Below are 26,853 nucleotides of genomic sequence, written 5' to 3'. Positions count from 1 at the left end.
TACAAATTCTTGCTTACATAATTTAGGATTTTAATAACTGTCTGTATCATGGTTGACATACTAATAAAGTTTATTCATATGTCTTTTTTTCAGTAAAATTATACCATTTTATCATTTCAAAACATTTTTATAAAATAAATTATTTTGGGGATTAGGCTCGACCTAAATAACGAACTCTCTAGTGGTGAAGGGAGAAAAACCCTGGTAGTAACTGAGGTCACAAGGTCAAATTTAGCGTGCTAGGCAACGGATTCACACTGTGCAATCGATCGATTTACTTTCTTTCACCAACACACCTGTCACTCGGCCAAATATCCTTCAATCCATTTGTGAATCGGTGGTGAAGAAGAAACGTTTTCTTGGTAAAAATAATTCGAAAGGACAAATTTTGGCTGATAAACATTGGAATTTAATTTCCCGCCATATATTTATTTTACTACAAGTTTAAAAATGGCAGCATCAGGAATAGCCGAACATAACGAAGCAAGAAGACGACAACAGAGGGCAGATAGAATGGCATATATACAGACAGATTATATAAAGGTCAGTAAACAGAAAAGATGTAGGGAGAATTTACATGACCCCTAGTCTAATCAAAACTTCAACATTTGTAGTTTACACTGTACATTTAAATCTCCAACTCTGAGAGATCAAAAATATCTTCATCTGATAGAGAGATTTTAAATAAGTATTTGGGGTAGGTGCTTTGCACTTTAGATGATCTCATGATTATGCTTTGAGCCTTTGTCTACATGGAATTTTTTGTTTTGGGAGATAATAGGGCTCTTCACGGTTAGTTCGGCCACATTGGATAGGGGGCAGATTTTCATAATAGAGGTAAAAATGGTGTGAAAAATACGGGAAAACATCATTAAAACAGAGCTGTTGCTTGGAAACACACATAGGATTTCCCACACTTTCATACCATTTCCACCTCCTTCCAAAAAATCTGCCCCCTATCCAATATGGCCGAACTAACCGTGAAGAGCCCTATTGTAAGACCCACAAAACATTACAGGTTATAAAAGTCTTTTACCATGCTGTTTCTTTTGGTGATTTTATAAAAAAATTATAGAGAAGCATAAGAATTTTAATAATCAAGTTTTGTATCTGATTACAGTACTCATATTGTTCCCATTTTATACATGTATGTGGGTCTCATTGGGGTCTAAGCTGTGTGACGCGGGATTGCCGATTTTTTGTAAGCGTGAAACGTGAAAGTCAAATTATTGTGTCATGAAAACGGGAAATGAGGTCTAGCGGGACCCAGGAAATGACAAAAAAATAGAATTGCTTATGTACATAGTATAAGCGGGATACAGGAATCTGACAAAACAGTAAGCGGGATCCCGGATCGGAACCCCCCAATGAGACCCCCATGTATGGGTTGAAATATATTTGATAAACTTAATTCACCTTTTATCGCTATAATTTGTCTGCCATAACAGGCGGGTACATCACAAAAGTTCCTATAATATCAAAATTGATAATATCTGACATGTCTGACGCCACAATGGAAAAGTGATTGTTGTATGATGACAAAAATTCAAGCGGGACAGATTCTACGGTCAAACAGGACAGATCTCCAAATACCATAAGGTGTATTGATAAATTGGGGTTAATAAAAAACGCAATAAACAAGATTGAACGAACAAATGTGAGTAAAATGGACCACTGCAGGTAACATCCCCAATATTTTAGTGCTGGTGTAAAGTCATTTGCTACTAAATGAGACATATTAGAAGTTACAAATGTACTGTGTATGTCCAAGTTGAAGAAGTATTTTTGTAAGGTTTTTACTATTTTATAAGTGTAGGAAAAATGGGAATTTTAGTGACTTCATTATGTTCATCGATATCATTGACAGATTAAGTGAAAATTTATCTAACATGTCTAAAGAATTTTTTTAATAGAAAAATTAATTCTGTTAAATGTATAAATGTACCATGTATTGGTCAAATTTCTGTTGTAATGTTATGATCTGTCCAACATTTTAATAACTCCTATAAATATTTATTGATGTTCAAACACTTCTCAGCCATGTCAGCCAAAGGAATGTAAATATTGTATTAGGTTTATATATAACCAACAGAGAAGATTAGATTTAAATAATTTATTAGCATAATGATTAAATCCATAATTTGACACAAGTAGGTTATTTTCTTTATTTATTATCTTTTATGAGTCATTTTTATTTTAAAAGTAAGAGTTTTTAATTTTAAAGGAAGTTTTTATTTTTACTTTAAAAGTTTTTTAAATTTCACTCATTACATGCATGACATGTATGTTCATAAAAGGAAATTATTTTGAGCTTAAAGTCTGGATTCAGGTTGGGTTAACATATATATATATATAATCTAAAATAAATGTTTGTGCTCCTATAAACACCAATTTCTGACACTATATATAATCCAAATTATACCAGCGTCAATTTCCTGTGGCAGTCCAAATTTTTCTACTTTTTAATTTGCCTTATCCTGGCCATGGATGACTGCTATTTTAAATGGACCTATTTATTGGATGTATTGTTTATTTGTTCTCGTCCTATACATGCATGAAATATTTGTCACTGGACATTATAAGCAACAAAAAAATCAACCAATTTTGAATTTATACAACAATGTCAGGTTCAATAAATTGATACTTCAATTATACATGAATAAACATGTTGTTTTAATTAAATCAACAGATTGACACAAAAATTACATGACATATGTCAATGTATGTGTTTTACATGTTTTATTTAATGTTTTTCACTAGAGACATGCATATTCATGTCTATATGAACATTCTTTCTTTATCATGTTTATCATACTCACAGTTACACTAAAAAATCAACATATTTTTTTTTGTTCATTGAGATTAAAAATCTGACAGGTGTTTAATTAATTATGTTCAATTGTTCCAAATTCTATAAAATGACAGTGACAAATTCTTTACCTACACAATGTAGCATTGGTTTATTATCTTTTATGAATATTTCCTGATTGACTTAAATAATTTATGTCAGAGTGACTGTTTATATTATTTATGTTTCTATGCATGTTCTAAGGCTCATTTATAAATGTGCTTTATCATTGTTTATGGGGGCATTTTAATAAATATGATATCCATGTAATTTTGATAATACTAGTAATATCCTAGATTTTTACATGTAGATACTAATTTAATTTTGAAGTAATTAAGAATTTGCCCTGCAATAATTCCAGAGACATATATATAAAATAGTATAAATGTCTTTGATAATTTTTTTGATTTTTTGGTGTTTTTTTTTAGCAATATTAAAAATATAAATGAAATATACTAAAGAGGTTAATTATTAATTAAATATTGTAGTCATATGTCTCTCCTCTTGAATTGTTTTCTTTTATTTATTATTATTAAAGTTTGTGTTTATAATGATATAATTGAAGAGAAACTAAATAACTAATATATGGTACTTTCAATATGAATTTCAATTGAGTCTTCAATACAAAATAGTCGATATGAAAGCATTAACCTTTTATTGCAGTAGAATTTTTTAAAGGTATGAAAGTTAATAGAACACATTAAAAGCTTAACAAACAATGCCTTTTTCAAACATTAAATTTTTAATTTGACACTTCTTTTTCCATTTAATTTTGTTGTATAGAACTTTTATGTCTTTATCAAGTTAATGGAACATTAAATTTTGATCTTAAATTTGAAATCGAAATTAAACTTCCTTTTATTGTCTTGTATTGAATAACACTTGAAGTGATACAATGTAGATCAATTATGTTAACTGTGAACTTTTCATATATTATTTTCATATGTGTTCAAATCTGTTTCATATTATGTATTGAAAAAATGCAAATTTAAATTTGTTCGCTTAAAAATTTATGAGATATTTTTGGTCAAATGCCAAATAAAAGCCTGTCACATTTTTGCATCTATCCAAAGTTAGATGCCTTTTGCCTTTGTTAGTCTTGTATATTTAAAAAAAAAATAGTTCATATATATATATATATATATATATTTTTTGAGTTTATGACGTCCATTTCACTGCACTTGTACATATTTTAGTTTAGGGGCTGAAGCACCCTTGATTTCTTGAATGCAAGATTTTCGTCGCTGTGTTGAGGCCCCATTGGTGGTCTCTGGCTGTTTAATTTTGCTTTTTGGTTGCCCAGGGTTGTCTCTTTGACACATCCCAATTAGTCCATTCTTAATTTTATCCTGCACTATTTGTACTTTTCCGATATAACTAAACCTTATGGAAACAGATTAATATTAATTACATCTATCTGTTAACTTATTTTGGGTTGAAACCATATCTCCATGCAAAGTCTGTAACTGTTTGAAAATTGAGTTGATAAAGAAACCCTTCAAAACTTTCCAAAAATTAATCTTTAAAAAAAAGTTTTATTTAGTTTTTGTAGGTTCCAATGTTGTAACCTAACGACATAGTCACATATAGTAACAGTATATTTAAAAAATTCTGAATTACACATTTGTTGTAATTTTATTTTTTAGGAAACCCTTGCCAATAATGAGAATAGATATAACACACAGGATAACAGCTATGATTTACAAGTAGAACATTACAGAAAGTGTGGTAGTCCACCTGATGAACCCGCAGGTCATGACCCACAATCTATAGACAAGTAAGTACAGTAACCTCCCTTGCATTAATAATATTTTGCATTTTTTTCTGTGATCAAGATCCACATTTATTTTTTAGTTCAGTATGTTCTGTTTCTTCGATGAACACTGGACACAATGCAAATCACAATACACAATGTAAACAATGAAGGCTTGATTATTTCTCATTGGCTACCATCCACCAGATGATTTTGAAGCCATATTAGAGGGGGGATAGGAGGGGTCCTGATCCCGAAATCCTGGGCTTAAAAAAAACAAAATCCTGAGGTCCCGAATTTAAATAAAGTAAATTCTGACATCACGAAATCCGAAACAAAGGATTCCCGGATCCCGAAATGGGCTAATCACGAAATCCAGAGCTTAAAAACACCCAATCCCGGAATCCCCATAAAGGTCCTATCCCCCCTCATATTAAACAATCTGAATAACAATCATGAAAAGATTTAGAGTTGATATTAATTTATGTATACACTTGTCAGACATTTAAAGACTGTTAAGTGAAAGTTGCTCTTGAAGATGAATATTTAGTTATTTTAGGTTGCTCTAGCAAGTTCTTTTACTCTATTTTCAATCATAATAGCAAACATTCCTCCATTAGATGTTTGTTTTAATTGGTGTACTATTTTCTTTCCTAGGAAAAGAAGAGAAGAAGCACGTAGACAACAATTATATGAATATTCTGCCAAACTGAATAACAGATATAGTGTAAGTATACAGGGAACCAGTCTGCACCAAAAACATTTTGGTTTATATTATGTGGTTGGTTGGTTTGAATTGTTGAGGGGGGTGGAGGCTCTATGGTTAATTGATTTAAGTAGTCCATCAATAGTTATTACTACCCTGTCAACACAGAGATTGTGAGTTCTTAATTGACAAAGATTGGCAGTTTTTCTGCTGACATTTTAGTTTTGTGGTTACTCAAGCTCCCACAACAAAAACTTGCCAAGATATAGCAATGAATGTGGCATTAAACAATCAATTAATCAATCACTATTAGAAGTGTGATTGTAGGAAAAAATCCCTTGATAATATAGAAATTAGTCATACATTTGTGAGGGTTCAATCAGTAGTTTTACATTTAAAGTGTGGAAAAATTCCAAAACTTAAGACATTAATGGATAAAAAAAAAATGTTTTGGAGTATGTGTCAATTAGACAGCAAACTAACACAAAACTAAAAAATAATACTGTAAATTAAGAAATTATTACAATGTTTTTATTATTGCGAAAAATGCGACAGGGTTATAACCGCAATAATTTAAACTCACATTTTGAAACATTTTATATGAATTAAACATGATTTTTTTTCATCTCGCAAAAATTAAAATCACATTATAGTCTAAAATGATAAAATCGCAATAATAAATGCATGCAATAATTTTTATATTTACAGTAACAATTTGGGAATTTTCACCATTATTCTTATACAAATGTCTATCCAGATGAAAAAAGCCTTAATTCATATACAAAATTTAACAACATTGTTTGATTAAATTGTCTTTTTCATTTTCAGTCTAAGGATTATATAAGCCAATGGTGAAGATAGCTATAGAATGTGGAATCAGCTCTTAAATCTTTTGTCTCACAGGAGAAAAATCAAAACCAGTTTACAAGACAGTTTCAAAATTTTGTTCAACATATTACTGTTTTAAAAAGAACATATATATGTATCATCTCAAATTATAAATAAACAGAGCTTAATGACAGGTTAATAAGATTTTCTTCCATTCAATTATGAAAAATGCTGGTAAAAAAAGCAATATTTTAAAATTTGGTAAATTTTTAAAGAAAAGTGTTATACATGTATTTATATAATAAAGGAACAATATGTTTCTTCCCTGTTAAAAGTTTTGTAATTGCACCAGTAAACACATTGTTTTTTTTGTATTGTGTCTCATTTTCATGTCTTATTTATATTCAGATTCCTATTTATACACTCCTGATTGTTAACTTGTATTTTTTTACATTCAGTATTAAATTTGCACCAGTATTATGGTAATTTTTAAGAACATTACATGCCTTTGAAAAACTTGATCTTTAAAAATCACCCTCTCCCTCAAAACAATATGAGAAATAATAAATTCATGTTTTGATCATTAAAGGGAGATAAACCATGTATTGTACTTAAAATACATTATATTGTGTATATAAATGTAATTGTGTGTTTTTAATTGTGAATTATTGTATATGCACATTTCTGTTAAACTCAATAGGAAATTTCCATGGCTTTTTAATCACTCTTTGTATTATCATAAAAATCCTCAATACGTTATTTCTTTTCTTTGAAAAAAAAAGAGTAAAATGTAAAAAATAAAATAAAAAAGAAAGTCACATGCATTGTTTTGTCTGATGAAAGAGAGGTTGCATGTAAATTAATTTATCAAGTTTGAGAGTTTTATCGTGCTGTGTCATTCTAAATAAATATTCGATCTGAATCAAACCTTAATTATTAGTTTTAGCCATTTTAGCACTATCATGAGATTTTTTGGCTTAAAATATTTTCAAACAAATTGGTAACAAGAAAAAATAATTTAGGCCACATTAATGTTTATCAAAATCTGTGTGTCCATAAAGAAAGATAATGTTATGATTTATTGCGATGTATTTGATATTTATATAGTGTGATGTTGTGATTAAGGTACTCTATGCAATACATTTTGCTTGTTTTGTTTGCTCAAGTTTTGCTTGAATAAAAACTTTTTACAATCTATTTATTCTGTTCATTACTCTTTGATTTTAACAGAGTCCTCATGATCTAAGAAGTTGATCTACAGTTGTAACTTGCCTGTTAACACTTAGGTTGCCGGTTTAATTTAAAGCCCATGCTATTTTTTGTTCAAGATATGTTAAGAATAACTGGTTTCCCTACAGAAGGTATTTTTCTCTCTGGTACTCTCAGTGGGTCAGGACCTTTATCGGGGCGTCTGGATCAGGTGTTTTTAAGCTCGGGATTGCGGGATTGACCCTTTCGAGATCCTGAATTTCTTTTTTTGAATATCGGGATGTTTGGATTTTATTTTTTATTACTTCGGGACGTTGGGATTTCCTGTTTTTCAGCCCCAAATTTGGGGATCAGGACCCCTCCAAATCCCCCTCTACTCTGGCTGTAATGGCTTCAACCAACCATAAAAACTCTACTCCAGGATATACCGGTACAAAATGTTGCTGAAAGTATCACAGATGATGCCCCCGCTTATAATGCTTTAAATAGATATAACTCAAGAACTGTAAACGTGATGCTACCCATATTTGTATTTGATCCGATTTTCAAGATAATTAGCAGAGTGTATATGTTTCATTACATTCAGTTGGGCCAAACTTACATTAGAGAACAATCGTAACAAGAGTGGCATGCTGAAATGTCCCACCTTTACTAATCATTGATATTATGTTGATAGTCCTAAATACAAAGCTTTACTACAACTATCACATAAACTTAACATGAACAAAGAATATGAGGCCAAGGCCATATAAACCAAACAAGAAATACATGTTCACTTTACAATCATTCAATACACTAACAATGATTGACCTATTGCTTATAATTTCTAAGAAAACTTAGCATTAATCAATGAACCATTAAAATGAGGTCAAGGTCAGATGAACCATGCCAGACAGATACATACAGCTTACAATTCTTACAAGCAACTGATATAGTTGACCTATTTCTTATGTTTAAGAAAAACAGACCAAAAAACAACTAAACACTGAGCAATGAAATGTGAACATGAGGTTAAGGTCAAATGAAAACTGCAAGACTTGACATGCACATCATAACATATTTCAATACATCAAATATAGTTGACCTATTGCATATAGAATTAGAAAAAAAGACCAAAACTCAAAAACTTTGACCACTGAACAATGAAAATGAGGTCAAGGTCAGATGACACCTGACAGTTGGACATGCACACCTTACATTCCTTCAATATACCGAATATACTAGACCTATTGCTTATAGTATCTGAGATATGGACTTTACCACCAGAACTTAACCTTGTACACTGATCTATGAAGGTTGAGGTCAACTAATAACTGTCTGACCTTACAAAGTATGCACATTCCAAATATTGTTATCCTATTACACATAATAAGGGAGAAATTAACATAACATAAAATCTTAACTTTTTTCAAGTAGTCACTAAACCATGAAAAAGGACAATGGACATATGACAAATGGAAACTGTGTAACATGAGGCCTCAACATATAAAGTATGAAGCATCCAGGTCTTCCACCTTCTAAAATATAAAGCTTTTAGGAAGTTAGCTTAAATGCCACAACCGTATCCGCTGCTTGATTACAATCCCTATTTCAGTGACAAAAGTTGAGACTCAACAAAAATCAAGAAATTTTCCATTTGCAAGGGGCATCAATCTTGAATGGTAATAGTGACGCCACCAAATTCTGTGTTTTGTGGTAATTAGCATTGCGCAGAAGTTTCATAGCCTTTAGTTGAGACAAATTAAAGTCAGAGAATTGAAACAAAGAACTCAGCAATATTTCTTTTTGTAGAGGAACAGAAAAAAATGAAGTCCCCAAAATTCAAACTTTGATTTCTTCAAACTTTTCTTGGTTTCTAATGACTGGATAACTTGCAAGCAGTAAGCAAATTGTTCATCTGTTGTGCAGCCAATAGAAAATACTTATTGTATAAGGGAAATTGTCTTGGCTTTTATGACCGGGAATAATCAGTCCTGCTTCAGGACATGTTATTTAAATCAATAGTATGCATTGACGCAGGTCTAAATCCTGTATAGTCTTGTTTTATGTAAATTTAAAATTCAAAATCATGATGTTAATGATTTGGCACATAACTGTAAAGAACATATTAACATAATTACCATTTTGCGAGTATGGTCTTGAGGAAACGATGATAGTCCGTCGGAATGGCTGACCCATGTTAAGAGAGAGCCATATCCCTTGCACGTTACAGACACCCTGTAGATTTCGAAAAAGAGCAGGCTAATGCCGCTACAAGGCAGGACTCACACCCACAAAGTGGAAAGGGATTAATAGAAGTTGCAAAACTTGTTTCCCAATCCACTATAAATAAATATGTTTAAACTAAACTAATCCTCAAATTGTAGATTTTTATTGATTTATGTCTGTCTTCTGTAACCAATACAATTGAATTTTCATTCAGTTTAGTATTAAAGTCATGGTGTCTATGAAATTCTCTAGTTTCAGCAACCAACTTCAATGAGATTTGAAATAACTTATTCTCCCTTATAAACCATCTGTCTGTCATGACTTCTCTTCAGTGGCATCCTTGGCTTTTGCTGATCGTGCAAATTGCTGGATTATTGTTAAGGAAAAAAGTGATTAAAACTTGAGAAAAAATATTTTGCTTAATATACAAATTAAAAACATACAGGAAAAAAAATTCTTTGTTTAATCAAGTTTGATGTAATAGTTGAGTTAATATTGATGCTTTGAAATTGAAGATTTGATTATTCAGTGTTCATATAAAAAATAAGATGTGGTATGATTGCCAATGAGACAACTCTCTCTCTCGTGTTTGTAAGTTGTTGAAACCAAACTCTGTGTTGAAGGCCTCACTTTGATTTGAAGAGCAGCAAGAAAAGCATTGTTCCTTTGCTTTTTGTGTGTTTTGTTTTTGCTGTGCATGAACTAATTTTGTGACATGAATGGATACCCAATATCCTTTTGTTTTTTTCTATTCTGAAAGTGATTTTACATTATTTTTTACTTTTGTTTAGTTTATACTCCACTAAAACCAAATGCTCCGCAGGGTGCAGCTTTATATGACCGCAGAGGTTGACCCCTGAACAGTTGGGGCAAGTATGGACACAACATTCAAGCTGGATTCAGCTCTAAATTTGGATTGTGATTAAATAGTTGACACAGCATAGGTTTCTAACACAGAATGAATGTGGTCTTATCAACTTAAAATTTGTTTTTAGCCTTTGAGCAATTCACTATGCTGTTGAATATTAATCCTGTAAAAAAAACTGTTTGAAGAAATTTTCTTTTTATTGATGAAATCTGAAATGAGAAAAATTGAACCCCCCCTCCATTTTTTTTTTCACATCCCCATTTCCCTTATTCCAAAAACTGATCTCAATTCAAATTACTAATAGAGTTTGCAACAATAACTACCTACTCATTTAAATACATCATAAAATATTAAAATGTAAAAAAAGTGCTTGTTATTACTGAATGGTAAAGATTGTTTTCATTTATCAGTTGGTAGTAAAAGTGAATATACATTGTATATTGTATAAAACAATGATTTAAGTTGATTCAACTACTGTTCTGGACAAAGAAGATAACTCCAATTGAAAATTTCTTGCTATTGCGCAATATTGTGCAATTAGATATTTCTTGATATTGCACAATACTGTGCAATTGAAAAAATACTTGCTATTGCACAATACTGTGTAATTGAAGATTTTTTGCTATTGCGCAATACTGTGCAATTGAAAATTTCTTGCTATTGCACAATACTGCGCAATTGAAGAATTTCTTGCTATTGCTGAATACTGTGCAATTGAAAATTTCTTGCTATTGCACAATACTTAATATAATAATTTTGGATCCTGATTTGGACCAACTTAAAAACAGAGCCCATAATCAAAAATCTGAGTACATGTTTAGATTTAGCATATCAAAGAAGCCAAAGAATTCAATTTTTGTTAAAATCAAACTTAGTTTAATTTTGGACCCTTTGGACTTTAATGTAGACCAATTTGAAAACGGGACCAAAAATTTAGAATCTACATACACAGTTATATTTGGCATATCAAAGAACCCCAATTATTCAACTTTTGATGAAATCAAACAAAGTTTAATTTTGGACCCCGATTTGGACCAACTTGAAAACTGGGCCAATAATAAAAAAATCTAAGTACATTTTTAGATTCAGCATATCAAAGAACCTCAAGGTTTCATTTTTTGTTAAAATCAAACTAAGTTTAATTTTGGACCCTTTGGGCCTTAATGTAGACCAATTTGAAAACGGGACCAAAAATTAAGAATCTACATACACAGTTAGATTCGGCATATCAAAGAACTCTAATTATTCAATTTTTGATGAAATCAAACAAAGTTCAAATTTGGACCCTTTGGGCCCCTTATTCCTAAACTGTTGGGACCAAAACTCCCAAAATCAATCCCAACCTTCCTTTTGTGTTCATAAACCTTGTGTTTAAATTTCATTGATTTCTATTTACTTATACTAAAGTTATTGTGCGAAAACCAAGAAAATGCTTATTTGGGCCCTTTTTGGCCCCTAATTCCTAAACTGTTGGGACCAAAACTTCCAAAATCAATCCCAACCTTCCTTTTGTGGTCATAAACCTTGTGTTTAAATTTCATAGATTTCTATTTAATTTAACTAAAGTTATAGTTTTAATTTTAAATATAAATTTTTTTTCCAGGGTTGACAGTCATATTGTAAACATGTACTTTCATAACTCATTTTATTGGTGTAAACTTGAGCTCCATATATAAAGTACTTATTTTAAAACCATCAACTAATCATTGACAAACTTAAGACGTTTATCAGTAGATTGTGTACCATGACTAGTTTTTACAAATGGTTTGAGCAAAACTTTAATCTCAACAAACATGCTAGGCTGCAGAAACCTTTAAAGGTGGAGGTTTGCGATAAAAAAAAAAAAAAACCCAAAAAACACCCTGATTTAACCCTGTCATAACACCATGTGTTTAATTTGATAAAAACATTGGTTGTTTTTCCTTTGTCTACAGATTTATTTTGGTTTGTTTTTGAATGAAGAATTTGTTGCAAACTTTTTTCGTTTTTAAACTTAAGGTCAATGTGGAGCTGACAAATATTAAATACAAGGATTGTTTCTGCTCTATGGTCGGGTTGTTGTCGCTTTGACACATTCCCCATTTCCTTTCTCAATTTTATGTTGACATTTTTGAAAATCTGTGTCAAAGGGTGTGAGACTATTCAGCCTACCAGCACTGAGACCCAATATGTAATAAAGGATACAACTGCCATAGGTTTATTGTTTAGGGTAAATCCATTGGTATCATGCATAGCTCTCTCAGCTGATTCTTCTGATGGAAAAGTGATAAATCCTTGTCCTTTCATTCTCCCCTCCTTCATAACTCGTATATCAAACCTAAAAAAATATATAATATTATAGATAAATTGTTGTCTCTTCCTTCCTTCTAACTCTTATAAATATCAAAAAAGGAGTGATAAGCCTTGGAAGATTTAAATATCAAGTCAGTAACAAAGAGTTTTGATTGCATTTCATCCAATCTTTATCCAAAAATCTTATTTGTCGTGTTTCATTATACATTGTTACACATTTTGTACCTAAATTAATGTAAACTTGAGCAGGTTGTTTTATTGTCATGTTTTCACCACTGCTTGGTACCTCGACAGACTTGCACTTAATTTTACACCTCCTTTCATGGGAGGCTGTAGTGAAATTATAGTACCTATGAAGTCATCCTGTAAGTAAGAGTTTTATCAAGAAGATATTTAATTTAAGTTTTCTTTTATTGGTGCATCTTGGTCATAAAGCTCCACAAATTATAAAGTACTTAAACATCCTTGGCTTTCAAATTCATTGGGTTTGAAAAGCACTTCATGTGAACCAAATTTAAAAATGTAATTCTAACTTGAAACATACTTACATGGATTTCTCGGTCTCTGAATTCCAGTCTATATAATTTCCAAATATATCAACCAAATCCTGAAAAATATAGATTTTTTTACCACATTTTAAATGTTTTCCAGATAAACATGTTTTTGTGATGCTTAGCCCATTTAAAACTTTCCTGGTCTGTTATTTATTTCTATTTAATAAGCATGTGGTAAGTTTGATCTCAGTTCTTCATTTGGCAAGTTCAATTATGATGTCAAATTTCTTATTTTTTTCTGAATTTTCCATTGTGATGCCACAAAAAAAGGCTGCCTTGCCTGAGGATGTCACAAAAAAAAACCATGTTTTGGCAGGTCATTGCAAAAGAAGGAAAATTTTTTTGGCATATTGTCTAAAAATCATTAGTGAAACATATATCATCTCAAATCACATGGTTTTAGCCTCCAGTTAGAAATATTTAAGATTTAACTTCCAAGAGTACCGGTAGATAAATATACTACCACAATAAAAGCTGTGGTAGAATCCATATATATGCCAATATCATTATTTCTTTTACCAAAACTATTTGTTCGATTCAACAACAAAATGTTTTTATAGAACACCACAACATTATCTCTCTATCACTTTTCCATCATCATTAAATCATGAATTTTCATTAGAAACACAACTAACAGTGAACTATTTGATTTGTCACAGAATAGAAGTTCCTTCATAATATAAGTTCCAAAAGGAAGAAATATTCTGGAATATTATTTCCACAGGAATAAATATTACAGTATATGTTCCTAACAGAATAAATGGTATAGAATATTTGTTCCAACAGGAATAGGTATTATGACATTGTTTATAACAAAGTTTCCAGTGGAACTTCTGTTAGGCGGAACAAATATACATTGACAGCTTGACTAAAGTAATTTTACTACTTGGATCTTAAGAAATTCATTTGATTGTTTGTTCTTGTTAGCAAAGTTTTAACCATATGAAACATAGCATGTAAATTCAGGTATCAAAAATTTGTGTAGACACAAAATTATAAACATGATTTTTTTCTTACAATGTACAAAATTGTAAGAGTATTGGTGAAATATAAATATAAGTGTTTGCATAAAAATATGCATCTGTGGTAAGTGTGCTTGTTTCATATTTTAATTGCTTCACAAAAGTAACAACAACTTATTCATGTAAGTATTTTATAGTTGTTCACATGGTTGTTATTTTGTCTCATTAGCAAATCATCTCTGTGCACAACTTTTTTTCTTAATTTCACAAATGAGCTGCTTTTAATTAACTGGTAGTGTTTTTACTCAGATTCTTTACAATTTCATAGGTGTACTTTCTTAGAGAATTTGATATACAGCCCTCGCACTGTCGGTTAAAAACTTTTATTGTACTTAGACCAATAATTCCACCTATCTAAATGCTGAATTAGTGTTTCGAGCATAAGTTTTCTACTCCTTGAGGTTTTTTTTCATGTTTTACCTGTTCACTTGTGTGTTTATTTAGATTTTTCAGATATAATCTTTTCGTTCTATCCCCAGCTTCATATTTCCTGAACACAGAATAATTCTTCCATTCTGAAACATAAAATTATATTGAAATATAAATTATTTTATAAATAAGAACTATAATCTGGCATATCTTTGAAAATTGAAAATCATAATGAACTTAATAAGCATTATTTAATGTTAATGTGACAACAACTGCATGCATATTGTTATATATAATGTACCTGCATCAAAACTTTAATATGATGTATAACCTCTGACTTTTATGATAAACATTTGTACTAAGTTTAAAATCAATGAAGGACTAATTCATGGTATCTTAGTCGAAATTTAATCTGATACAGGATGAATCGACAAACATATGATTTTTTGTTTTTGTTGGGTTACTTTCTCCCAACAACTCCTTTATTCATGCAGGCATAACCTTGGACTTTCATGATAAACATTTGTAATAAGTTTCAAGTCAATCTGATCACAAATTCATGGAGCATGTATACTACCTTATTCAAAAAATATAATCTGACAAAGAATGAATGGACAAACAGATTTTTATTGTTTTTTTTTGTTGTTGAGTATCTGTCTATTTGATGTATATTCATGCAAGTAACCTATCCACCATATAAATGTACAAACCACTTTGTGATATTCTTCCTCTCTTTATATCTTCTATTGATAAGAACTTGCTTGAGTCGACTGTGTAAGGTAAATTAGTGTCCTTTATTTCAACATTCTCTGAAATCTGAAACATTGTACATTTTTATTGAAAAACAAAATTAATATCAGATTTTTTTTATTGTCTGTTGAAATTCAATAAATAGATTTGAGATCTTGTTGTTTACTAATTGAAGAAGAGCTTGTTCAGCATTTAAGGAATGACTGTAATATTTTTTCTGTCTATGAAGAAATAACATAAAAAATTTGGTGCACACTGAATAACGCGGGTAGCGAGTTATTTAACAGTGTGCACCGAATTTTTTATGTTATTTTGAATAGACAGAAAAAATATTAGTCATTTCTTATAATTTAATTCTAAATTCCATTTTAACCGTAGGAAACCATGAAAAAACGTTGATGAGGTCACGGTCACATGACTAAATTATGTCTATGGGCTAATAACAAATAATGTCAGCCAATCAAAAGACGTGTTGCATCCAAACTAAATTATTCAACTATAAACAAAAAACGGACAACTCACCGGTAGCTAAGGCTATAAAAGGTCCCAAGATACTGGGGATTAATTTATTTTCGTGGGTACTAATTTTCATGGATAGCAGTAACCTTGCATTTTCATGGATATATGATTATGTGGTTCTGCCAAAGTCTGGATACAACTTTAAAGACATTTGCATTTTGTTGAAAATTTAAATTTGTGGTTCACCTGTTCCCATGAAACCCACAGAAATTGGTATTCAATGAATGATAATGAATCAATAGTTACTGTAACAAATGTTAAACAATTCAAAAGAGTATGAACCAAAGGCATGATTTATGTAAATGTAAATGTAAAGTTCAACATTTGGTTGCTGACTTGTTGGCTCATAACTTTTATTTCTATACTTCACTTCCTTATGGTAATAATTATAATAATCTTTAGTCTTGGTCTGAATCTACAGATAGGTTATGAAGTCATGTAATTTCCTAATTTGAGTTATTTCCCTTGAACATCATTTTGGATGATATTGAAACATGTGGTACATTTACCAACAAATCTGATAAGAGATCCTAACTATATTGTAGGGTTGAACTAAACGAGGCTCAGATAACACCTTCATCTAAAGTCTAGCAGTCAGAATGACTAGTTAAAATATACTGATGTATGAAGAAATTTGTGCAAGTTGATCTCCAATATAGAGACAAAAGACAAAAAATCTTGCTCGAATTGCATCCATCAGAATATCTATTTCTTAATAATGTAAACCAAGTTATTTTCGTGAATACTTTATTTCATGTTTTACTCTTTATTGACCACTTCCCAATTTTCTGATTTACTTGAAGAAGTTTAATGAGGGAAGATCCAAGTTTTACATATTCACGACAATTTATATTCACTATATTTTTCTACTCGCGAAAGTTGTCAAATAAAATCGCTCGTTAAAATAAGTTGGTTTATAGTATATAAGTATGAATATTTCATTACATTGTCAAATGATTAAACCTATGATTACCTTTTTAACAGGTTCTATCTTGCCAAATCCTCCATCAGTTGTAGATTCTTCTGTTCTGTTTAATGATGATAGAACATCCGACAGAAAACCAGGTACTGTAAAAGATAACAACTTGAAAATCACTTTCACTTAAATTAATTGTAAGACGTCGTATGTGGATGTACCAATGAGAAACATAATCAAGTCCAAAGAACATTAACATGATAAATTGTTCACCTAGCACCTATAGCTACAAAACTACTTTTTAAACTAACTCCTTCTAACACCAATAGATTCACTCTGACACAAAACCTCTCTTTTAAATAACTTAAAGAAACCTAATTGTTTTTTACATTACAAATATGCATATTTTTTGACATTAAGGAACAGTAAATTGATTGATTGTGTTTAACATCACTTTCAGCAGATTTGGCTATATTATGGCAGGAAGGTAATATCTAAGGATGAAGTCCGAGTACTCTGGAGTTGATAGAAGATCATCAGTTGCTTCTCTGCTGCAATTTATTCACAACTTGAGGTGAATTGGTGCTTATCACATTGGCTATTGTTTGAGGTTGTATGATGAAAAAAGATAAAAAAAAATATGTGTTGTTTGGTTGCAGTCTTAATGACAAATAGGTTGTACGTAAAAAAAACAAAAACCAACTGATGGCATTCTTTAATTAAATGCATTTAAAAATATTTAATTAGATATAACAGAAACAATAGAACATGTACTGTTTAAGTGCTTTAAAATGTTATCTTTCTTAAGCTTTGTGTTATATCAATGAATTAGTCAAAAATTGAATTGAGAGACTCATTGATTGCAGGAATTAAAAGACCTAATTACTAAATTCCTTGTGATTGGTCTTGACTTTTGGAATTAATATTATTCCATTTTCCAGTTTAGCATATAATGATTGTTTCTGGTATCCATCTTACCTGGATTTGTTGTTTCCTGTGGTTGTTCATGGACAATGGCTTCTGGTATTTTCATTTGTATTTTCTTGGCTTGAAGTTGTTCTTGTACATTTTCAAAGACTTTACTTGGCATCATGACAGGAACATTTGATGGAGCAGGAATTTCCAAATTTTCTAGAAATCTTGGACGCTTGCTAGATAGTTTTGGTTTTTTCCTCATATGTCTTTTTAATGAGGGCTGATCAGTGCTTTTTCTAAAACAAAATTAATCAATTATTTGCAAAATACTAAATGTTTGCAAGAAATCCTTTTAGTGAATTTTGAAGATCAAGGTAACAGTTTTGTGTATTTTGTAAACAATTTAAACTATTTTCATGACTATATTACTGAAAATTACATCACTTTCCAGGAGAGCTTACTTAAAATCTCTATTACATTTTGCAAATTTAACTTTTGAGATTCTCCCTAACACTTTCCAGAACATGCTTATGAGATTCTCCCCCACATTTTGTAAAATTCACTTTTGAGATACTGATTCTCCCTCATACTTGTCAAAAGTTACAATTTAAGAAATTCTCCTAAACTTTTCACTACACTATCTTTTGTCAATCTCCCTCACACTTTGTAAAACTTACTACTGAGATTCTCTCTCGCATTAGTATAACTTACTATTGAGATTCTCCCTCACATTAATATAACTTATTATTGAGATTCTCTCTCACAAGAGTATAAGTTACTATTGAGATTCTCCCTCACATTAGTATAACTTACTTTTGAGATTCTCCCTCACATAAGTATAACTTACTTTTGAGATTCTCCCTCACTTTCTATTTCTGATTCCTCTGTACTAGAGACATCCATTGCCTCTGTTTTTGTATTGTCCGGTTCATGTATCACAGCTGATTCTTTTAAAGGCTGTAAAATAAAATACAATGTATGTAGATGTTGTAGATTTTCACCAACATAATTTATGAATTACCGGTAAATCAGGGATTTTGGTACCACAAATAACTTAAAACTTTTACTAAATTCTTCCAAAGATATCAAGATTTGAGTTTGAAGAACAGTTGTACCTAAAACTTATTTCAAACAGGATAGCGCGCACATCCACATTTTTACAGAGATGTGTTTTACCGTACCCTAGAAATTTAGGAATGATCCTGGTAAACTTATTGATCCTTACTCTAAAAGCTAATTGACTTAAGAATTTGATATCAACAATACTATTCTACAAAAGCAATATTTTTGAATTATCATAGACCATTTTAAGGGTGTCATACAGAGAATTTATACTTACGATAGGAGGGGTAGGAGTTACTGCACCAAATGGAGCTGGTAAATTCATCTTATTCATTAAATGCAAAACCTGAAATCAAAATAGTAACTATAATTTGTCTTAATATATATAGAATTATGACTTGGGTGATACTGTATAACAGATTATTTTCGCAGGGTGTAAACTTTCGCTTATTTACGCTGATAGAACAAAACCTCCAAAATAAATTCCGCCAATTTAAAAGTGTACATGCAATGTTATTGATAAAAGTTTTGAATCCGCCAAAATAATAACCGCCAAAATATTTTGTATCCATTTTCAAATGAATTTTACAAATTTTGTCAAAAATAACCCGCTATAAGGTATACAGCACATTTACTGTATAAACTAAGACATTTTCACTTCTTTTGTGAACTTTTAAATTTGAAAAAATACATCCTAAAGTGATGTGAAGAGTTAACTCATCTTTAATGTACAAATTTTACACCTATACAAAGTTAAAATGCATTCAAATTATCAAATGGCTAAAATATTCACGTTAATATTACATTTCATATTTTTAAATTCATAAAATATTTAATGTTATGACAGGAGGCTTATTAAGTTTTTTGTTTGTGAACAATACAACTTATCGTACTTGCACCCAGTAACTCATTTATAGCAAAATATTCTAAATGGATGTCCTCCTAGGACAAAAATCAAGGCAAGTTTAGATATTCTAAGTTCGATGTCAACTTACCTGTACATAGAACCTAGGGCATGAGGCTAGAGCATTAGCTATATTTGTTATGATACTGACTGTGGGTGGTGGATACAAGTAACACAGTTTGGGGTTCTTAGGATAATTTACCCTGCAAAAATATATGAATTGTTGTAATATCTAGTTGAAAATAAAATGATATCCTCCTTGTCCAATATTACAATTATTAAATCATCTAATAAATAACCAACAGATTTTTTTCTTACAAATGTACATTGCCAGACAGGAGTGCTAATTATACAAAACTACAAGTAAGAAATGAGAAAAATGTTAATTCCATAATGTTGTTTACCTTTACAAATTGAAAGTTGTGATTATTTATAAATGCGTATAATACATGAACTTTTACGGTACTTAAAAAGATAAGGTTTATTTGGTATGATCTTACCCCCATTTTTTATACACTGTATCAGCTGAAGGCAGATTCTGTGTTTTATCTTCTGTTCTCTTGTCCAGTTTCTCTTCTGTGACCTTTCTTCCCCTATTAAAGCAATAAAATTATTACAGGACACCTGTTTCAAATTCAATGACTTACATTGTACTATGATTGACCAAAGAAATTGCAGTTGTTGAACTAACATTCACAACATTCACTATGATATTGGTACTTGATGTCAAAAGAATCCTGTTGTGACGTTTGTACATATACAGTCTTTATTCAGATTTCATTTATATAAATTTAAAATAAGATACAGATATAAGAACATTAAATTAGTAGATCTTTTCTCCTACCTTTGGTTGTCTGATATGGATGGGAAATGTTTCTGCTGAGATTTCTTAGCAAATTCTGCCACTAGTTTACATCCTAATACCTCAAGTTGATGCAACCTGTTTAATGCCTGCAAAAAACACATAATTGAATTATTTATTTTTACAAACACTAACATGTTTAACCCCGCCACATTCTGTATGTATGTGCCTGTCCCAAGTCGGGTGCCTGTAATTCAGTGGTTGTCATTTGTTTATATGTTACATATTTGTTTTTTTAACATAAATAAGGCCGTTAGTTTTCTCTTTTGAATTGTTTTACATTGTCATTTCAGGGCCTTTTATAGCTGACAATGCGGTATTGGTTTTGCTCATTGTTGAACACCGTACAGTGACCTATAGTTGTTAATTTCTGTGTCATTTTGGTCTCTTGTGGAGAGTTGTCTCATTGGCAATCATACCACATCTTCTTTTTTATATTTATGGAAATGATGGATATTTGGCAATCAACTATCTGATTAAAGTTCTTAAAGAATCACTCATATACATGTTTTAAATAATTTTGGAACAACACATACACACCATGTACAATTGTACATATTGTTTCATATTTTACATTTTATCAAGTGAAAACAAACAAACCTTAGCTGCATGCATACTGTCTGAGAATGTAACAAATGCTGTATGTTTCTGTAAAAAAGAAAAAAATGTGATTATCAGATGGAAAATATCTATATTAAAAAAAATCCATATATTTAATTTTGTCTTGTATATCATTAATTAACAAAATATGTTCATGAAGCGATTCTGTTATTTTCTGCCATTTGTGTTGCATAAAAAGCTGTTTGTATGTATGTATGTATGTGTATATTTAGACAATATACATATAGTGTCTTGAAATATGAAATTTATTTGTATGAGGCTTAGAAACGGGGGAAATGCGAGGTTCTACCGAGCATTTCCCCTGTTTTGTGCCAAATACAAATAAATTTCATATTTCAAGACACTATACGTATATAGTTTTTATACTGAAATCCATAAAAAATTAAAAATTAAAAAAAAGTATGTAAGGCCAGGATTTTTTAATTTGTTGGTTTACGGATCCGCCAACCCGATTTTGCCGATTTCCAGAATAAAAATAAAATTGACTTTTCATGCTTTTTTATTCCCGCCGACCCTAAGAAATGCATTATCCCTGAAAAATAATTAAAATAATTTTTTTTTATGAAATGAAATGCATTAATCACTAACAAAATTGATAACACTTGCTGTTGTGAAAAAATAAAACTTCCAGTTTACGTTTTTAAATATAGACAAATCAATTATCATAATAACTGACCTTGAAATGTCGTTTGCACAAATAATTTTGCGGAACGAAACTTGTGTTTAAAACCAATTACACAATAAGTTCGTTTTCCTTATTTGTCATCAGTCCGTAAGATGCATCATCTCATAGAAATAGACTTGTCCAAATGTTGATAGGTTGAAGGCATCAAGTTGAAGTATTGAATATTAACAAATCCTTTGGAATTTTCTTGTTTCATAGATAATAAAAAAATTATCGTCCATTTGGATAAAAAACGGGAATGCGAGACAACAGATTGACCCGATAATCTCGTTTTGCCAATGGACGAGTCTATTAGGTTTTTGACACGTGTGTTGAAACTTATTTTCGTACGACGTTTTTACATTTTTTTCTTTATCAGTTTTCGTGCTTGAAGATCATTATTCACCAAGTTTTCTGGAATTGATTAAGAGCTACACGAATCTATTTTTCTTGTTTCTGAAATGACGATTTAATTTCATCTTTGTCCGTGCACCCCCCTTTTTTTTTACTGTAACTTATTAGACAATGTCATGCGATGTTTATAACAGCTGAGCAATAATATTTCATTGAACTAAAATTTAAGAAATGATGATAAAATGGCATAACAAACATATTGTTAGAAAGGTGAAATATATATTGATTTTGCATATTTTTCTGTCTTCAAAGATGATTTTTTTTCTTTTTTTTCCTGACCGACCAACCCGACTTTTTCATGGGGAAAATCCGTAAACCAACAAATTAAAAAACCGTGGCCTAATAAATATTGTAAAAAAAAAAGTGTTTGGAATTTCCCTCTTGGGGTACCATTTTGGGGTATTTCCCTATGACCGTAGTTCAGGCGGTAGGACATTGACATTTTAAGGAATTAGAAAGAAAAATGAACTTAAATAATAACATTTAATAAACATGGTATATAAATTACCAATTTGAAGACAAAACAAGTTTAAATTCATAAAAGTTTGACCATTGTTACTACACATTGTCCTGGTTGTGACGTGACGTTGTTGATGAAATACAGTAGTTCCGGTAAGAAGGCGGGGCTTATAGGTTAGTTGAGGTCATTGACGTATAAAGCTAACGTTTATACGTATAGCTTTATCTGAATAGTGAAATAGCTGATTGCAGTATAAATTATATTATTGTTATACATTTGTATTTTGAGATATTCAAATTAAAGGGCATCAGGGGAGATAAGTATTGCATGTATTGTACTAACTTATTTTTCCTAAATAAAGTAATTATTATAATTACTTGAGTGTGAAATCATGGATCCAAAGTCTTATTGAAACTTTCAAAATCATTATAGTGTTTCATTTTTGACATCTATCATGTGTCTTTATCATGTACTGTGAAAGTATTTTTTTTTGTGGGGTACCAAATTTCGTGGTTTTCGAGGATGGCTTTATCCACAAGTTTAAGTATCCAACGAAATAAAACAACGATTGTCCAAATCAAGACATGGAAAGATACCCATGTAGGTTTGACTACTGTTATATATGATCCAGAGGATATATATTGAATAACGCCAAATCTGAAAATACTATGATAGTAGTCACAGGGCAAATGCACTAGCTATGAACTACAACTGCATGCAGGATTATATCCATTTAATCTTTAATAACCTAAACTGTACAACTTTTGATCTTTTAATTCTCATAAAAATATTTATATTGATGAAAGTCAGATTTCCGGTATTGATAAAGTGTTCATTTTATATTCTCATAGTTCTAGTACATATGGGAAATAAAAATTTCATGCTGGGCTGGATTTTGATAAAAATTATTTTACAATTCAAGATACGTTTATCATGTTTATAGCATTTGTTCATGTTACTGTTTTCTTTAGCATGTTTAGGTGACATGTTTATGGCCTAATTAACACATTTGATGGTCTTTAATTTGTTGATCACTTTATCTTGGGTTAATTAGTGTTGTCACTAAGATTTATAAGGGTCAATGTTTACTAAGCAATTTCCTTCAATCCAGACTACAAATGTAAGTCATGTAAGTGTAACCGTCTATTCTAAAAGCTTCAAATTTAATTTTTTTTTCTTTCTAGAAAACTTAAATCCATGAATTTAAAAATCCATGAACATGTCAATATTGCTGAAACCACGAAAATTGATAACCACGAATTAAAGTACTTTCACAGTATATGAAAGGTGAGTTTATTAGAATTAAAAAAATCTAGGAAAATCTTTCAACTAATAAATATTATCAATAGGAAAAGCTACATACAAATGTACAGATATATGCATTCTATATAAGTATGTGTGTTCTTATTATTGGGAAACTCAGGTTTTTGCATTATTCGCATTAATATAAACCTTGTAATAATGTAAGAATTTACAGTAAATATATTTATATATTTTAAGTAGTCACCATTGCTCCTCTAACGCCCATCACTTTGACCCTAACTGCTCCAAAATGTCTGAGGAGTTCTTCCTTGTCTCCATTGGAGAGCTGTGACGGGAGATGTCTCACCAGAAGTGTATCATCAACACTTGCCATGATCTGAAAACAACAAATACAAAACTAAATAAGTGTGGAACACACATATGTCTGAGGAGTTCTTCCTAAATTCAATTTGTCTCCATTTGAGAGCTGTTTTTAGTCAGTGTTCATGTTGCTTAGTGTTTAGTTTTCTATATTGTGTCTTGTGTAATTTAATTTGCCTATTGATCTTAATCTTTAAGCTATGGCATTGCTCCCAAAAAATAAGTCTGTACATTGAAATTGTATAATGAACATGATGAAACCAATGTGCTGAATGGCCAGCTTAATTGCACAAAAAGTTTGAAGCCATTTTTAGGAGTGAAAATTTGAGAAAGAAAGTCTGTATAAACATGATAAATGTATTTTCAATCCAAAGCCCTTAATTATTCATCGAAATTCAGTGTGCTTAACCAAATGTATCTTGAGCTGTAACTCATCATAACTCATTATTATATATAAGCATGATAAGTAGACTAATACACCAACACTCAGCTAAATATACAGATATATATCAAAGCACTAAGAAAAATAGGCTGTTAAACTGTTATTATACATGCAAAGACATACATAACATAGAAAGTTTGTAGAAAAGTGACATAGGAGTTGAGTTCTACAATCAAGAGAAAGAAACAAAGGCAACAAAGAGTTATCAAGGAATAGAAGAGATGAGGTTGGGTGACAAGACTTTCCTTTACCTTTCCCCATCTGTGAGTAAATGGAATGAAGATAAAAGTGTGCACGCTGACCAGTAAATCTCATCCTCTCTACCATCCGAATGGCAAGGTTCAGATGCAATAATAATTTGGCATGCCTTTTGCAGCCAGACACTTACCACAATAGTAAATTATACTTAACAGGGCTCAAACTACTTCAGAAATAGTAATACATGTAGTGTTCTAGTAGTGCATATTTTAATCATATGGGGACGAAGTCCCCAATTACAGTTAAAATTTTTTTTTTTTTAAATCTAAAATTTTCGGGAAAATTTCCCGAATTTTTCATTCTACTAACATACTAATGAACTCCAAATCGTTAACTTTTTTTCCAGATCTACTTCCGTTTATGGTCTTGTTGGCATGAGACTTTGAATAAAATGTATGTTTATCAACACATCAACAAATATAGGAAGGAATTCAACACCCCATCATTTTTTATAATTGTTTGATATGAAAAAAACGTTACCTGGTTGACAGCGTTTCTTTCTTTACATTGAATATGACTTCATAACTTAAGTATCGTCACAACTAAATCCCTAACAACATGAACAACAGAACCAATATCGGAAACATTATGGTATTTCCGTTTCTTTTATCAATATGTTTGAATTAAAAAAATAATAAAACAGACTTCATCCCCATATACAGGTAATTCCTGCCTCATATTAATATAAGGCCTTAAAACTTTACAAACTGCACAGGTAAGTCTGCACACAGAATAATTTTTGAGTTAAAAATTCTGCCATATTTGTCCATTTGTTATGATGAACCTTATCAGTGTTTATTTCACATGTTTCAATTATCAGATTAGGAGAATTTGTATTGAATTTACCAAAAAATTACCACCTTCTTTTATTCAACAAAGAGCATGAACCATTATTAAAACGTCGCAAACCTTTTGTTTTGTGCACCTAACAAGTATTTTGAAAATATATATCAACAAGCACAATTTCTTCTTTCACTTTGACCGGAAGTTGTTCTCTAAAGCGCTAAATTGATTCTGATCTTCATTTTATAATTCTGTTTCTCACCAAATAAAACACTTTACTGACGCGAGATTTTCCCTCGAAAGTGAAAGAACCACACATTGACTGGAAGACAAAATATGAAGCTGGCAAGTTGATTTACAGATCAAAAACAAAATATATATTTTAATTCAAATCTAAATATCAAACTACCTTTGCGGAGCATGTAAAAAAATATAAATAACAACCTCATAAAAACATATTAGATAGTGGGACGCCTGGAAAGGTATATTTTGATTTCTTTTTCTGTGACACCTTCCTCAGACATAAGAAGGTGTCACAAATAAAAAAGAAATAGCTTTTCACAACATGTTTCAAGACGTCATAATTATATGGACCACTGAGTCTAAAATGAACAAGATGAAGATATGAATGCCCCTTAATACTGTCAGATGTCGAACAGTAATTTCTGACTACCGTTTATCATCATATACACCTTATCGCTAATCCAGGCTGACCCGGCCGCTTGAACTTTTGACGCATACAACAATCACTTTTCCATTGTGGCGTCAGATATTTTGTTTTGTGACGTTAAATTTTTACGGGAACCTGTGTAATATCCAGTAATGGCGGACAAATAGCGATAAGGTGTATTGGTTAAAACTTTATTGTGATTTATCAAAATATCCTTATAGTGGTTTGTCAGAGGTATGAAAACATTATTTTACATGTAGAAAAGAATTAAGCTTGATTCGTTTAAACAAAGTTTTTGATTTTCTTATATATCAAAAAGAAAAGGTTTGTTTT

At 30.7% G+C, this 26,853-nt stretch overlaps 3 protein-coding genes across 4 annotated transcripts in view; 2 read left to right on the top strand and 1 right to left on the bottom strand.

Moving 5' to 3' along the window:
* The first annotated feature begins 213 nt into the window (after positions 1 to 213).
* LOC139502524 (uncharacterized) lies at positions 214 to 7,332 on the top strand. The gene is made up of 4 exons (XM_071292014.1): positions 214 to 543; positions 4,495 to 4,625; positions 5,259 to 5,328; positions 6,136 to 7,332. The coding sequence occupies exons 1-4, from the start codon at positions 451 to 453 to the stop codon at positions 6,160 to 6,162; spliced, it is 321 nt and encodes a 106-aa protein (XP_071148115.1). The 5' UTR covers positions 214 to 450; the 3' UTR covers positions 6,163 to 7,332.
* Positions 7,333 to 9,699: 2,367 nt separating this feature from the next.
* On the bottom strand, positions 9,700 to 26,076 carry LOC139502523 (RNA-binding region-containing protein 3-like). Of its 2 annotated transcripts, none has more exons than XM_071292012.1 (15): positions 25,977 to 26,076; positions 24,252 to 24,383; positions 21,186 to 21,233; positions 20,568 to 20,674; positions 20,224 to 20,316; positions 19,815 to 19,926; positions 19,097 to 19,165; positions 18,605 to 18,714; positions 17,821 to 18,053; positions 16,900 to 16,994; positions 15,368 to 15,473; positions 14,709 to 14,803; positions 13,261 to 13,319; positions 12,605 to 12,737; positions 9,700 to 9,918 (listed from the first exon to the last, which is right to left on the bottom strand). In XM_071292012.1, exons 2-15 carry the CDS (start codon positions 24,378 to 24,380, stop codon positions 9,868 to 9,870), a joined length of 1,440 nt encoding a protein of 479 aa, XP_071148113.1. In that variant the 5' UTR covers positions 24,381 to 24,383; positions 25,977 to 26,076; the 3' UTR covers positions 9,700 to 9,867. The 2 variants fall into 2 exon arrangements, with proteins under 2 accessions (XP_071148113.1, XP_071148114.1); XM_071292013.1 differs by having other exon boundaries at positions 25,993 to 26,045.
* A 16-nt stretch (positions 26,077 to 26,092) lies between these two features.
* The window catches only part of LOC139502522 (integrator complex subunit 9-like), a 32,273-nt gene continuing 31,512 nt past the window's right edge, over positions 26,093 to 26,853 (top strand). Inside the window, exon 1 of the mRNA XM_071292010.1 lies at positions 26,093 to 26,195. Coding sequence (XP_071148111.1) covers positions 26,187 to 26,195 — 9 coding nt within the window. The 5' untranslated portion in view covers positions 26,093 to 26,186. The remainder of the gene's footprint in view (positions 26,196 to 26,853) is intronic.

This window comes from Mytilus edulis, chromosome 14 (genome assembly GCF_963676685.1).
Source record: "Mytilus edulis chromosome 14, xbMytEdul2.2, whole genome shotgun sequence".
Lineage (NCBI taxonomy): Eukaryota > Metazoa > Mollusca > Bivalvia > Mytilida > Mytilidae > Mytilus > Mytilus edulis.
Note: the sequence above shows the minus strand (reverse complement) of the source record. Positions and strands in the feature narration are given on the sequence as shown.